General features: G+C 42.5%; 1 protein-coding gene across 1 annotated transcript; it reads left to right on the top strand.

Moving 5' to 3' along the window:
• The first annotated feature begins 4,275 nt into the window (after positions 1-4,275).
• Positions 4,276-9,429, top strand: LOC121460057 (speedy protein E4-like). Its single transcript, XM_041670170.1, has 9 exons — positions 4,276-4,366; positions 4,543-4,653; positions 5,366-5,482; positions 6,387-6,503; positions 6,681-6,887; positions 8,262-8,320; positions 8,640-8,725; positions 9,093-9,267; positions 9,370-9,429. The coding sequence occupies exons 1-9, from the start codon at positions 4,276-4,278 to the stop codon at positions 9,427-9,429; spliced, it is 1,023 nt and encodes a 340-aa protein (XP_041526104.1).
• The last annotated feature ends 6,694 nt before the right edge of the window (positions 9,430-16,123 follow it).

Here is a 16,123-nt window from a genome sequence, read left to right as displayed (position 1 = left end):
CATTTGCAGGTAGCAGATAATCATGCTTCAGCCAGTTCTCCCAAGGACAACAGGGTAAGTGGATAAGAAATGAGACAGTTGTGTTGGTACAGAAACCAAGGATTCATGAATTCCTAGACAATGCCACATAGTTTTACAGTTATGTCCTGGGACAACAGAACAAGCAGAGCTCTACTTTCTTCCTTCCCTTCCTCCTGTCTTCAAATCTCTTCTACACAAATGAAAGAAACATTCATTCTTGCCTTTCGCACAGACTGATTATGTGAACAGAGATGAAGCCTGGTTACAGCATGGCTGTGTTCTGCCTGCTGGGTGAACTTCCAGTTAGACAGCCAGGGCCATCTACATAAGAGCACAGTAAGAATGATATATTTTAGTCTTTATGGCCTGTTGGGAGAGGCATTCATTAATGAAGGCTCCCCTGCATACCCCTGCCCGGAATTCTCTCTCCCCACTGTAACCTGCGATGACATTTCAGTTGACATATCTAGGGATGTCTCAATTGTCCCTAGAAAGGCACACTTCTCTGTCAATGGTCCTCTCTGTGTGTGCCATTGTCCACCCTCCATGAGTCAACAGTCCTCCTTGGTGTTCACAGTCACTCTTCCACGTGTAATGAACCAGGTCTCTGTAGGACACACCCAACACACACACAGTGACTCTGGATATGACTGTCCTTTTTCTCTTCCATCCACTTAGTATCACCTCACAGAGGACATATATTTGGATCTGGCTTTTCCTTCCAGTCTGGAGGTCATTCCCTGAATTTATATCATGTGCTTACTATCTAATATGAGTAGGTAGCCTACTCCTTCCTGCCTCTTGCAATACTGTTCTTGAACAGCTCTGATTAGTTTCCTTGCTATGGCAGCATATCTGAGTCACCATCAGGCTAACCTGCAAGGCTCCAGAGTCCACACACTACAGGGATGTATGAGCCTATTGGAGTCTCCCTGCCTCTTCCCTCTTCTCCCTCCAAGAAGCCAGCACCATTATAGAAAACTTGAGGGGCTACAAGACAGGACTTAGCGTTTGGCCCTTAGAGAGCCTAGGCCGCAGCTTCTGGACCTACACAGGTCCTGTCTGTGGGTGGCCAGACAGCTTTTCAGTATTGTAGTAGGCGTACAGGCAAGTGCCTCCATGCCCATCTCAGAAAGAGGACCCTGACAAAGGGGTAAAGCAAAGACAGTTTTGTAAAAATTATGCTGAACAAAATCAACTCAGACCTCACGTAATGAACTCAATCCAGGGTGGACTTAGTGGTAATCTTCAAATTTTTTGAAAACACACATATAACTCCACAGAACTAAATACATTTCATGAAAATTTACGACTTTGGCTCTTCAAAAGCCCTTACCTGGAAGATACAGACAGGCTCGGGGACAAGGGAAAAGATTGGCAAAGGACTGTATCTAGATTTTAGAAACTGCAAAAGGGGCTGGGAGATGACTTTGTGGATCAAGTATATGCTGGATGAGAAAGAAGACAAGAGTTTGACTCTCCAGCACTCATGTAAAAAGCAAGGCTTGGTGGCCAGTATCAAATACGGGAGACAGGTAGGTCCTAGGGGTTCACTGGCCTACCTGCCTAGCCAAAACAGAGAGTGTCAAGAACTTTGAGAGTTCCTGTGCCCCCAAAATGAGGTGAAGATGTAACTGAGGAACATGGTGGCATATACCCCTAGCCTCCACACATACATACACAAACATTCACTCACACTCAAGCGCTACCACTGATCTACACCTCCAGCAGTCTACCCTCTTTTCTCTGTATTCTGTGTGTGGAGGGGTGGTGGTGTGCAGTGTGTGTCTCATGATGTAATGTGGAGGTCAGAGAACATCTCATAGGCATTGGACCCCTGCTTCCATCACGTGGTTTCTGGGGACTGACCTCAGGCCATCAAGCTTGTTACAAGGGAAAAGTCATCAGGATGCTTGGCAGCAAGCGCCTTTACCAGCTGAGCCATTTTGCCTGCCCACCTACCCTCTTTTTCAACAGACTGTCTGGGGTATTTTGTCTCATTGCCAGAAGGAGGCTAACCCATGCATGGACACGTATGATCTTGGAGTGGTCGAAAGAAATTAACTATTGATTCTTGCAAATACTTAGATGGATCTAAAATGTTGCTGAGGAACAATGTTCATCCTGTGTTATAGACTTTCTCTTGTAACATAATATTCTGATAAGGAAAAATATCCCAAAATTATAGAGTTGTCAGGTCCAAAAGAAACTCAAGACAAATAGCAATCTGCAGTGCCTATTAGCATAACAAAGCAAACGGTGGCCTCCAGGTATACTCAGTACCTGTAGCTCTTCTCACCCCACCCCTACCCAAAACTTCTAAAGTTCCTGGGCTTCCTACCCTCCCTTCCTATATAACCCTGACATTGCAGGCTTTCACTCCCTTGGTCATCTTTTGTTTTCATCTCCTCCTCTCTGAAGGTCTCCACCTCCCCATTTCCCATCATGGCCTGGTCCAAATGCAGGCCATGTTTAGTCTACTGCTTTCTCTCCCTGCTCTGAACTCTTTCAGATACCTCAGGCTGTGCTCTCCCTCATCTCAACAATATACCCTTCCCCTCAACCATACCTTGGAGTTTCTGTGTCCTCACTTTATACACAGATGAAATTAATGGTACATGCATGTAAATATAAAAAACCTACATAATGTTGGTGACCAGTCTCCCCCTGCAGTACTAAATGATCATGAAAGTCATTACCACAAGAGAGAACTTGGAGAAGGGATTGTATAATCTCTAGGTGTAAGTTTTGACACCTGCATAAACCTTGTTATCAACATATAAAATTTTAAAGATGATTTGATTATGGCCAGACAGTGGTAACACATACCTCTAATTCCAGTACTTGGGAGGCAGAGGCAGGCAGATATCAGTAAGTTCAAGGCCAACCTGGTCTACAAATTGAGTTCCAGGACAACCAGGACTGTTCTACAAAGAAACTCTGTCTCGGGAAAACTAAAAAAAGAAAGATGATTTAATTATAATATGATAATAACTAAAGACAAATACACAATAAAATAAACTGGATGAGTAGCTTTCTACTACAGATGAGAGGTCAATGCTTACTCCTACGATTTCTAAATTTCCTTTCCCAGGAACATACTTTCCTTTGTAATCATAAAGGATTTGATTAGGCATAAGGTGAAATATAAAAATAAGATAGCAATGGGACAAGAGAAGATTACTTGAGTGTCCAAAAGAGATGCCTTTACTTGAGATGTCCATGATCTGTTAACTGGGGGTGTTTCTTTCAGAGACCAGAGAGTAAGTTCTGTTGGAATGGTGTGATGTCATCAGTGTCTTCAGAATGTTTGAGTTCACTTAGCAACAGCCAGTGCTCTCCTGACAGTTGTTGAGACTTGAGCTCTGGGAAAGCTCTGAGAAAGCCTTGAGCAACGAGATATTGAGAGACCAGAATAGGTGCTCACACAGGTGAGTGTCACCCAGTGCCAAGTTAGACTAAATGTCAGGGCTCAACTACCTTCCTTCAGAGAGTCTTAGAGCTGTGTCAGAGATTCCCCTGGGAGTCTCCAGAAGGACAACAGGTGATATGATAAGAATGGAAACAGGTTTTAAATTAAGGGAAACAGAGGACGGGGGAAATGTAAACAAGGGGAGATAAATAAAAACAGGGAGAATGTTTAAGAAGAATCTTGTCCACCAATGACTGCTGATAAGACACAGCCATAAGGAAGATGATGTAGGGCACAGGATCTGCATGTGTAGGGAGATTTAACTGCCTATGAATGTATAGTGGTAAATAGATATATGGAAAGAGGAATGACAAAGGAAACAGGTGTGTAAAGTCATCCAGCCTGAGCCTACTGGAACATGTGATGCTCAGTAGCCATTCTTACCATTGGCAAAGCTATAGGGGTCAATCCACAGACATGTGGCATGCACTAGGCAAGGCCAGAAATCACCTTCTCATGTCTAAATGAAGTGATTTATAGTCATTCACAGATTACAGACTAAGTAAGTAGGATCTGATCAAATGATAATTCCAAAAGGAATCAAGACTGATAGGGCAGAGCTCCATGGAAGAGTACTTCCCCAGCATGTGTGCAGTCCTATATGCAAGTAACATCACCACAAAACAAACAAAAACCGCAGCTACCGTTAACTATGGAACCATGATTGCAAACTTTATTATAATTTTGTCTTAGAAAAAGAAGGTTACACAGAAATAGCCTGGGGTTGGAATCAGATTGATCCCCTGTCTTGCTTGGATAACCAAAGAAGACAGAATTCCTTTATGTCTACACCAGTCACCTCAGACACAGCACCAAGGTTTCAGAAGCCAATGAACTGTCAAAAGAGAAAAAGACTTGGGAAAGTAAAGACAGGTGTGTATGACCCTCGGTGTTATTGCCCTGGTCCCCAGATGCATGAAGGAGGAAGCAGCATGGCCACTGAACCTAGCCCCACCCTCTTCCCCAGCTACCCTGAGTCAGCTTCCACAGTAGCATGGCAGGGTGTTTCCTGGTGAGCAGGGAGGTCACTTCTTATTTACTCTTTACAGCTATGTCAGACAGAAGATCAGAGAGGTCAGCTGTCTCTCTTAAGGCACCATGCAATCAGAATGACTCACGAAAAGAGGTGCCAGAGAATAGTGTTTGCTTAGCCGAAAAAGGTACATAGGAATTCAACCCTACACCACCTTGGTAAATAAGTGCATATTGGACTTAGGGGGACATTCCTCTTAGATATATTCACATTACACGCTAATTCTACAAGGTGTATGAGAAGGGTTGGGCCTGGCATTGGCCAAGCAGGTCTTTCTGGGCTCATGCTGTGCTCTTCTCTTCCTGCAGCTCGACAGGCCAAGAGTACTCCAGTTCCCAGAGGTGCCTCTGCAAAGGATGTCCGTGAGCAGAGATCCAAGAGGAAGAGGGGACACAGAAAAAGAAAACTGGAGAATGTCATGACTGGTTTGTGTCTGCATGCATGTCAGTATGAATGAAATAGCATGGCCACTATACAGAGTCCCTCCATCTTCCCAAACTTTCCTAAATCCACTTGTACAGGGCCATAGCAAGGGTGTCCTGGTGAGCCAGGACATCACTTCCTTGGTCACTGTTGTAGCTATGGCAGATAAATGATCAACAAGTTCATCTGTCTCCACAGGGGTGGCCTCCAGGCAGAAGGATCCAGAGAAAGAGGCAGCAGAGAGAATCTAGTGCTTGGCAAAAAAGAGCACATAGTAACTCAATTTCTAGTCTCCACTGTAGATACACAAGGGCCATCCTCCCAGATTTCTTCAGATGTCACATGGAATGAGAAGAGAACTCTGCCATGTCCAGGTTGTCCCTCTTGTGGTCACATGAGGTCTCCTCTTCCTGCAGATCCAGAAGACGACATCATTATTATCTCTAGCGATGACTCTCCAGGGGATGGTCCTGAGCAGAGATCTAAGAACAACAGTGAACAAAGAAAAAGGAAACTGGAGAATGTCATGACTGGTATGTGTCTGCATACCCGTTGGCATTCATGTCCCAGTATGAATGATACAGCATGGCCACGATGCAGAGTCCCTCCATCTACACAAGCTGTCCTAAATCCACTCGTACAGGGCCATAGCAAGGGGGGGTCCTGGTGAGCCAAGTCATTCCTTGGTCACCTTTGTAGCTATGATAGATAGAAGATAAAAAAATCTATCTCCATACGGGTTTGCTACAGACAGAATGATCCAGAGAAAGAAGCACCAGTGAGGAGCTGGTACTTGGTAAAGAAAAGTACATAGTAACTCAATTTTTTGTCTCCTTTGTGGATACGTCAAGGCCTTTCCTTTCAGACTTCTTGGGTTGTGGTATGGAATGGTCAGAAGGGAAGAACTCGGTGGTGTCCAGGTTGTCCCTCTTGTGGTCACGTGAGACCTTCTCTTCCTGCAGATCCTGAAGACATCATTATTATCTCCAGTGATGACTCTCCAGAGGCTGTCCCTGAGCAGAGATCCATGAACAATGGTGGACCAAGGAAAAGGAAACTGGAAGATGTCACGACTGGTATGTGTCTGCATGCCCCTTGACATTCCCGTCTCAGTATGAATGAAACAGCACGGCCACTATGCTTGGTCCTCCTATCTTCCGAAACTATCCTAAATCAAGTTCTACAGGGCCAACAAGTTCATCTGTCTCCATAGGGTTTTCCTGTAGACAGAATTATCCAGAGAAAGAGGCACGAGAGAGCAGCTAGTGCTTGGCAAAGAATAGTTCATAGTAACTCAATTTCTAGTCTCCTCTGTGCATGAGTGAAAGCCATTCCTTGAGACATCGTGAGATGTCACATGGGATTATAAAAAGGGAAGAACTCTGCCATGTCCAGGTTGTCCCTCTTATAGTCATGTGAGGTCTCCTCTTCCTGCAGATCCAGAAGACGACATCATTATTATCTCCAGCGATGACTCTCCAGGGGATGGCCCTGAGCAGCAGGCCAAGAGCAAGAGAGTCCAGAAGACAAAGGCACTGGGAGATGTCAAAGTAGGTATGTGCCCATCTTCCCTAGACACTGTGGTCTCTGTTTGAAGAGCCAGTTGTAGCCAAGTGACTACTTGTCACTCAGTCCTCAAAAAGAGACCAGTTCCTGGGTAATGGTCAGGAAGTGACCAGGGTTCCTGCTGTGGTTACATCCACGCTTACTAAGAAGCTTTTGTCCACACAGCTGCCCAGAAGAGCAGCCTGCAGGATTCAGGCACTGCCACCTCTGAAGCTACCCCTGGAGCTGCCTCAGAGCTAAAGTTCTCCAGAAGAAGGACAAAGAGGAGCATATGGACGGTGGGCTGTATCGAGGGGACAAAACTCACCATAAAGAAGAAGAGAAGACTCTGTTACCAGCCTGAGGACCTTGAAGCCTTCTACCGACTCCTCGGTTGGTTCTAGGAACTCGGGATTGGATACTTAGGGCCAGTTCAAAACTGAAAATGGGGTATGGAGAGTACTGGCTCGAACCTTCCCCCAGTGCTCATGGGCCCTTAGGTGACACAGATAAAGGGCCTCCTTGTTATGTGGAGGTGTCCCCTTTCTATGACAACCTCTCAGATAGAGGAAAGCAGACTTACTCATGAGTACTGATGTAGGTGCTTCTCTCCTCACCAAACAACCCAAAAGTCAAGATGGTGCACACTAGAAAGACAGGAAATATCACTGACCCCAGCCTTGGGGATGCACTGTTGGGTAGACACAAAAACTAAAAGACCCAAACATTTCACAAATAAAGATTATATTAGCTCTTGGCAGCTTCACAGGAAAGGATCTGAAGGCCATGGCACCTAGAGGTGGGACAGCAAAAAGACAGGAGATCTCTATGGCACTAGTAAGGCATAGAGGTCTCTCTAGGTGGTATCAGGTCACAGATCTGGGACCAAGTGTGGCAGATTGTGAACAACACCCAGGTGCTCTACCCAGTACAGCACCTACCAGTCACAGCAGATGTTTACTTTGTGTTAATGGAGTAAACAGACGATGGATGTTCAGTTCCCCGGTCTCATCAGCTGTGATTCTGTGTTCAGGGCCTACATGTGGCCATGGGCTGCCATATTGGATGGTAGAGGACAGGATGCCTTAGCACTGAGCACTCTCTCAGACAGTGCCCTCTGGGGGTCAGGGACATTGCAGAGGACCCAGGCTGTGCAAGCACTATTTATTATTTGCCTGGCAGCTAGTGACGCATACACAGGACCCCACCCCACCCCAGCAAGTCTACTTAAAAGAATGGTGCCTCCAGGAAGGACCTCAAAGACAAATGAGCTCTTATGGAGAAGGGGAATCTGGTCCCTACCTCAGAGGAGAGGGGACCCAAGCTATGAAGCTATGAGCTTTCCATCTTTACCCAAGGATTCAGTTATCATCCAGAGATGAGGATCTTGGTACAGTCTCAGTATGAGAAATGGGCAGACTGTGCAGTCACAGAGATCCAGGCCACACCTAAGGTTTGAATGAAGTAAAATTTAACATTGGGAGCTATGCTCAATAGAAAGTATCAAATGTCATCATTGACCAAGCTCAGGAATCAACACCAGCAAAGTACAACATGGCTGTGTCAATGACAGCGACAAACTATGTTCTTGATATGAAAGTTAAGGTCTTTTAGATAGGTCCTGCTTCCTCTCAGGAATTCAAAGGGGTTGGGGATGGGGATGACGTCTGAAGGCCACACATTTCTTCCAAAGTTTCCCCCACCATCACACGCTTGGCCCAAAGAGATGGGAGATCCAACTGCCTCTCATACTTGCTTTCTTTGCAGAGGATCCTGTGGTCCAGAATTTTTTGGCAGCTGACATTTTCTTCAGAATGACCGACAAGGTATCTGGAACCTCAGATATTCTGCAGTCACTGCCCTCGGGGATACACAGAAAACATAAGACTGGTCTAGGCCAGGATAACCCAGGACTGCTCTCCAGGACAGAGGCAACAGAGACTTGCTGCCCATCCCTATTATAACCCCCAACTTCCTTCCTGGTTTTCCAATTAGCTCACATCCACAAAGCAAATGTATTCCACTCCCCCTTTCTGTGTATAATTTGGAGTATAATGATCAGTTGCACAAGGTGCAGACCCCACTGAGATTTCTTGCCCTCTTGTCTACTACCTGCCTCCCCTCACCCAGTCTCTGTCCACACAGTACCTGCTGTCCATGGTGGTGGAGTACTTTGGCCGACTCGGGCTTCCTGGACATCTCTACAACAGGATCCACTTCTTTCTGGCCCTGTGAGCATCACGAGGGAACAAATCTTTCCAAATCCCATTCCCAAAGCTCCCCTCACTCCATAAGGCCTGAGTGGTGATCCTCAGCAATAAAGTAGTTGAAACTTTCAAGGGCCCAGAAGGGGGAAAGGGAGGGTCCTGACATCATGAAGGATCTTTACTCCCTTTAAGAAGGAAAAACAGAAGTGTCCGTTTCCTTGACTGAGAAGTGAATGGGTCCTTCAGGCTTTGTTGCAGGATGCCCTGGGGATGCTCTATCCTAGGGTGACCCTGCACAGACTGCTTTTCCACTCTATGTCTAGAGATACATGCTCCCACCTTCCTCTGACTGTCACCGTTAAGGACATGTACTTCCCCTTTCCTGTGGCAGCTACATCGCCTTTGACATGGAAGAGGATGACCCCATATTCAAGAGGAGCATCTTTCAATTCCTGCTGGGCACAGACACATGGCAGAACTTATACAAGGACTTCCAAAGGCTGCAGGGGGAGTTCCTCCAAGTCATAGATTACCGAGCTTGGCTCACACGACAGGAGTGTGAAGAGGTCTGCCAGGGATCAGCCCGGGGAGGGGGTAGACAGGGTGCTGCCCAGAGAAGAACAAGGATGGGTCCATCCTCCTGGACTCACCTCTCATTTCCCTTTCAGATCCAGAACCAGAATCCACACCACTGGGTCTGGAGCCGGGTGCGACAGAGTGCCCCTTAGGTTCCCAGGCCTGGGGACCGTCAGCAGGTTAGTGGAGGTCCTGGCCAGCCTCACGCATGACCTAGCTCTGTCCTCTGGGTTCCTGAAGCTGTATTCTGTGCTGTATGTTCATAAGAGGAATTCAATACTCTTGAATGAGAGCATTGGACATATGACCACTTCTGAGGTACAGAAAAACATTCAAATCCCAGTTCTCCAACTGAATTACATCATTGGATCATGCAGTCCATGGTGCAAAGTTTCAATGTGCATGTCCTTTTTGATGCAGTTTTGTTGTTGTTGTCGTTTTGGTTTTTAACTCTCAGAAACAGAGAATACTGGCATGTAAAAGGAGGGAGCAGGCAGGGGATTTCGAGAGCAAGTCCCAACCATGACACAGCAGGAACAACCCCGTCTAGCATAACACACCAATGGGCACCTCATTCAGTTGAAATTTCCTTTTCTATTTGGATTTACTCCAAGTGGGGAGAGAACGCCAGTAAAATTCTTAAAGGTCTCTTGTTCCTCAGTGTTTGTGCTAAAATAACCCAGTAAATATCCTGCCACGCTACAGGGTGTGACAGAGCCCCATCAGTCCAGGAGATCGCGAGTATTAGTGGAAAGATGAAATCAGGAACCCTGCGTTACAAGATAACCACATTGGGTGGAATTTTTACTTCATCCCCAGCACTTTGCTACAATGGGAAAACTCACCTCATACACACTCAAGGGACCCCGTGATTCCAAATCCAGCCGCAGTGCTCAAGGCTACCTGTGTTTTGTCACGTGGAGCAGTGAGAATTCCATAGTATTTCCCACTATGAACTTTGTGAGTGATGTGCAGAAGTTTGTCTTTTATCCTTACACTACTTTCTCTCTCTCCTTGTACAGTTGCTCCTGCCCATACCTGCCATTTCCTCCTCTCATCAAGAAACCAGAGCTTACACTCATGAAATAAGCACCCTAAGAATCCTACATCCATCCCTGGGCTCTCCTTATACATCCGGGATGAAGGATCCAGGGAGAGGACGGACCTCGGCAATGTGAAGCCAGAAACCAGCACAGCCAATGAACCTCAGGCTTCAAGCATGGCAGCCTCTAAAGGTCCCTACCTTGAAAATTCTCCATTGGATCCCACAACAGCTTGGAGTGGTCCAAGAAAACCATTTCCTTCAGTGACTGAGGACAGGGAGCTGCAATATCACACAAAGATCACGAGCCCTGGACCAGAGGAAGAAGAACTTAAGAAGCCAGTACAGGCTCTGGGGTGAAGCAGGGGACTGAGAAAGTGACTGACTCAAGTCAGAGGATGAGGTCAGGCCTGCCAGCTGAGCAAGCAATCTCTATGGAAACTGTTGTCCTAAACCCTCCCACACAGTCTACCGGGGTCTCCAATGTCGGCTTATTCACACAAGATATTGGAGAAATCTCACCAAGGGCTTATGGGAAACACTGAGACGCTGAGTACAGTTATGTGGAGATCTGAGGCCACTATCAAAATATGATAGGAGAAAAGGGATCCCGTGAAATGCAGGCTGTTGCCATAGGGAAACAACCCAGCTTGCAAATGAGGGAGGCAGAAGCAGAAATGGGTGAGGAAGAGGAGGTGAGGGGATGAGGGTCTATGGTCACCCAAACACTGGGAACAAGATGGTGAAAGCTGAGGAACAGGAAAGATGAACAGAGGACAAATAGGGCAGATCCCAGGGTCACAGTGACGCTGACAGACTAGACCACTGCAAGGCAGATAGGACTGAAAACAAGAAAAAGACCACATCAGTTCAGCACACAGCTGACATTATTCAAATTATTTTGGGTACATGGTCTTGGATACAGTGCTTACATTGATATTTTTGCTATAATAGGTTACAGTATTTTGACTATAATTTGGTTATAATATTTTGTTAAAATGCTTTCAAATTTAAATTTTGATTATATTTCTTTGGATATAATATTTTGATGTTATACATTTTGGTAATTTTACTTTAGTTATAACTTGTTTCTTATAATATTTCTACTATATATCTATTATGTTAATTTGGATATATTATTTTAGTCATAATGATTTTATTATAATATTTTATGATAGTATTTAGTATATATTATTTTGCTTAAATTATTTTTGCTATACAACTTTGGTTATTATAATTGTTTATATTATTTTGCTGATATTTTTGTTTCTATTACTTTTATTGTAATGCCTTAGTGATGTTACTTTTTAGGTTACTTTGACTATAATATTTTGGTTATATTGTTTAAATTATATTGTTACATTACATATTAAATTATATTACATATTACTCATAAAATATTTTCATTATAAAATTTTCTTATCACATATCAGTAATATTGTCTTGGTTATTTTATTTTGTTTGTAATGTTTGGTTCTAACATTATAGGACTTATATTACTTGTGTTACAACATTATTTGTACTAATAAAAATGAATTATTTGCCAGAAAGACTCATTGGCTCACAAAGCAAAATTCTTTTCTTGACTATCTGAGAGATACAAAGTGATTCTTGGCATTACAAGCAAGGTTGCAGAAGTGGGACTGGCAGGTGTGCACACCAAGAGGAGTAGGATGCACATCTGGATTGCAAAGGAAAGAAACCCAGGTTTGAGCTCCACCAGAGACTGTGAAGGACACATGGACAGATGATTCTCTCATTCTCACCTCCTGGGATTCAGGAGGATGGCTAGGCATTAAACCACATTCATCCACACAAATTCATCTAAACTAGTTTGAAAATAAGAACATGAGAGGTGATTACGCTGCCTGATTTCCATCTTCTACTTCAGAGCTATAGCAATAAAGGGCACAGGTCGATGAAACAGATGACCCACATATAAGTATACACTGATGCTTTTCTACTGCCTTAGTTGCTGTACATGAATCTACAGATTTTTTTTTTATTATTATCTATAGCCCAATGGTCCCACAGTGAGTACACTGCCGGCTACTCAGACCCCAGCCTGGCAGGTCTACAGGTTTTCGACCTGGCTCTGCAGTGGTTCAATATGTTAGTTTAAATTAAGTCTCTACCATTCTAGTTATCAACAAAGGCTTGGTAGTCAGATGTGCAGTGAAAACCTGCTAGATTGGAGAAGCCAAGAAACAACCAGATGACCTTGCTTTTTGGCTAGAAACACCACAGGAGATTGTTTATTACTTTGTCCTAGAACCAAAAGGAATCTCAAACTCTACTCCCAGCCCTTTCCTTCCTCCATATCTTCTATAGCCAAATTTCCGGTTTCTCTATGGCTATTGCTGTCGGAGAGTCACTGGCTCATCCCCCTGTTTCTAGTAAACTTTATTGACTCTGGAATGTCAGGGGCAATCAAAATATCCCACAACATTCCCTACCCACCCCACATTTATCTAAATGAAGAGGAAAAAAAATTTAATTCAAACATAGCAAAACTATATACAAAAATACAGTTATGGAAGAAGTATACTTAAAATATCAATTCCATCTTTTTTGGCAATTTCAAAGAAATTACTCCATTATCTATCTAAAGTTTTATACGAAACCATTCTCTGCCATAACTTGTATTATCCTAAAAATATCCATATAGTCCTAAAAATAACTTAAGCTTTTATGCTTCTCAACCTTATAAAATTTACAACTCTTAGGTAAATTTCTTTTCTGAATTTGGTAACAAGGAAATCTAGTGCTTATCCCTGTCAAAGACCTGAAATGAATATAATATTACCCGAGTAAACAGGAAGTGTCAAGTAAGCATCTTCCAAAACTATAGAAATGACAGAAAACCCGTCTGCCTGGATAGTCACCCCAGGTTCCTCTGAAACACCGGGGAATTCATCTTCAATCTACACACCTACATTATCTGACAGGTGTTTTGAAAAGCAGGAATTTTGAAGGACTACCTTCCCTGTCTTGGCAAAGTTCAGCAGACACTTTCTTTCATATTCTGGTTGCACAATTTGGTCCCCATACTGTCAACAGTGGAGGCAAGGCAGTTTCTTTCCTTAGTGAATAACTTTGTCACAAGGAAATCAAACTCCATGTGGAAGTTTTTCAATACCCATCAACCTCTTTTGAAATAAAATGGTACTACCAGGGGAAGTTGTATCTCACTGTCATAAAAAGCCGTAGGTCATTAAAAAATCTTAAATGCCATGTGCTGTAGGTCTCTGAAGTGTTTGAAGATCATCTATCCAAAAGATATATGTGTTTGACCTTGAAAACCATACTTTCATGACTTCAAGTTTGATTGTTATAGATAACTAACCACTAACTACTAATTTCTGAATTATCTTAAACTGATTGCAATAATAGCCATAAAGGAAGAGCATCTTACACTGCATTTTAAAATGTGCTGCATATGTACAACACACTAAACAAGAGATGAAACACATACACAGTATAACAAAATTAACATCAACCTTTTATCATTATACAAAAGTGCATAACAATGTAAAATATTTGAGAATAATAGCTGCTCTTTAGATTAAAGGTAGATTCCATAATCTACTGTTTCACTCTATCATTTCTATAATGCTGCTTTTTTATTTTTTTAGAAAGAGGTCTCTGAATCTAAGCACCTTTGTTTAGTTTCCTCCCTGACTATGACCAATAACAACTGGCAAGTAAGACCTGTAACATGACAAATATCCATCAAATAGCTAGAAACCTGAGATTCGCCCTCTTGGGAATATGAGTGTTGTGTTCTCTAGACTGCTTCCTATTCTCTAGACTGCAACAGCATCCTTAGGGGACATTGAGAACACTGAGATAATAATCAAGTTCTTCCTTGGGAAAATGATCAAGTTCTTCTGTACTATTTTTTCTTTACTCTCTGTGTGATGGGAAGGTGTAGAGCTCTTCTGAAGTCCTGAGTGGAGAGTCTGTGAGGATGGACCATCTCAGCTAGCAGTTTTAAATTTGTTCTGCATGGAACTTCAAAGAACAGCTAATACCAATACTCCTGAAATTGTTCCACACAATAGAAACAGAAGGAACATTGCCAAATTCTTTTTATGATGCTACAGTTACTCTGACATTGAAACCACACCAAGTCTCAACTAAGAAAGAAAAATACAGACCAATTTCCTTCATGAACATTGATGCAAAAATAATAAAATACTCAGAAATCAAGTCCAACCCATGGAAAAAAAACCAACCACCATGATAAGTTGGCTTCATCCAAGTGATACAGGTTTGGTTCAACATACAAAAATATGTCTATATAGTCAATCGTATAAATAAACAAAAAAAAACTATAAGATTATCTCATTAGATGCTGAAAAAGACTTTGACAAAATCCAACACTGCTTCATGATAAGGGTCTTGGAGATATCAGGGATACAAGGAACGTATCTAAACACAATGAAAGCAACATACAGCAGGCAGACAGTCAGCATCCAAATATATATAGAGAAACTCAAAGCAATATCACTAAAATCACTAACAAGATAAGGCTGTCTACTCTATCCATACCAATTCAATATAGTAGTCAAAGTTCTAACTGTAGCAATAAGGCAACAAGAGGAGATCAAGGAGATACAAATTGGAAAGAAAAAAGACAAATTTATGTTACTTGCAGATAAGACGGTATAAGTGATACCAAAAATTCTGCCAGGAGACTCCCATAGCTGATAAATACATTCATTAATGTAGCAGAATACAAGATTAACTCGAAAGATCAGTAGCCATCCTATATACAAATGAATAAACGGCTGAGAAAGGTATCAGAGAAATATCACCTTTCACAATAGCCACAAACAATATAAATTATCTTGGGGTAATGCTAACCAAAGAAGTGAAAGGTTTATACAACAAGAACTTTAAGTCTTTGATGAAAGAAATTTAAGAAGATACCAGAAAATGGAAAGATCTTCCATGTTCTTGCATAGATAGTATAAACATATGTAATAAAATGGCAACCTTACCAGAAGCACTCTACAGATTCAATGGAATCCCCATCAAAATTCCAAAACAGTTCTTCACATACCTCATCCATTTATTTGACTTGGGGAATTAGTTTTGCATTTCATATTATATCATTAAGAAAATGGTTTAATAACAGAGCCAAGAATGGGGCACTTTTAGAAATGATATAGTCTTTACAGAATGATAATGAACAACTAGCTGAAAAAATTAATACTTTTGAAAAGGTTAACATTAATTTGACAGACAAAATCCATTCATTGTTGTAGGGTACTGAGACATTATCTGAAACAATTTGTGCTATTGCATTTAACAAACAGAATCTGTTGAAAACTAATACTAGGTTAAGAGATATGGTATCTCTCAGGAAGGCAATATCCAACACCATCAAAATTATGTCTAAGAAGGAGATGTTATCATTACTGGACAAATTTCATACCTTGGAATCCTTAGAACATTAGAACAGAATGCTGAATAGGAAATTAAGACATTACACAGGGCAGGGGTAAAACAATTTATAAAGATTGGGGATATTATCAAAACTGATTAGCACGGAGAAAAGATACAAAGAAAGGATTTAGCCTCATCAGTACATGCCGGAGTCCAAGATGATTTACCCAGAGTTTTAGCTGCCTATCTGATAATATCTTCTGAGAAGCCATTTGGCACAAAGTACTTGAAGGTAGTCAAAGAATATACATGACAACCTATAGGTATGAGTGATAGAAAAGAAATTAAACAAGGAATAATATCTTAGGGCCTGCATTCACCATTTTCTAGGGAAATGGTGAAAACGTGGG

The sequence above is a fragment of the Microtus oregoni genome, unplaced genomic scaffold, assembly GCF_018167655.1.
Source record: "Microtus oregoni isolate MIOR12 unplaced genomic scaffold, Mior012 000020F_ref0000438, whole genome shotgun sequence".
Taxonomy (NCBI): domain Eukaryota; kingdom Metazoa; phylum Chordata; class Mammalia; order Rodentia; family Cricetidae; genus Microtus; species Microtus oregoni.
Note: the sequence above shows the minus strand (reverse complement) of the source record. Positions and strands in the feature narration are given on the sequence as shown.

Excerpts from the sequence above, each read along its gene's own strand:
- LOC121460057 (XM_041670170.1), top strand. The coding sequence starts at position 4,276 with ATGTCTACACCAGTCACCTCAGACACAGCACCAAGGTTTCAGAAGCCA. Across the intron at positions 6,504-6,680 it reads ACTGGGAGATGTCAAAGTAG|CTGCCCAGAAGAGCAGCCTG; the intron begins GTATGTGCCCAT and ends TTGTCCACACAG. Across the intron at positions 6,888-8,261 it reads AGCCTTCTACCGACTCCTCG|AGGATCCTGTGGTCCAGAAT; the intron begins GTTGGTTCTAGG and ends CTTTCTTTGCAG.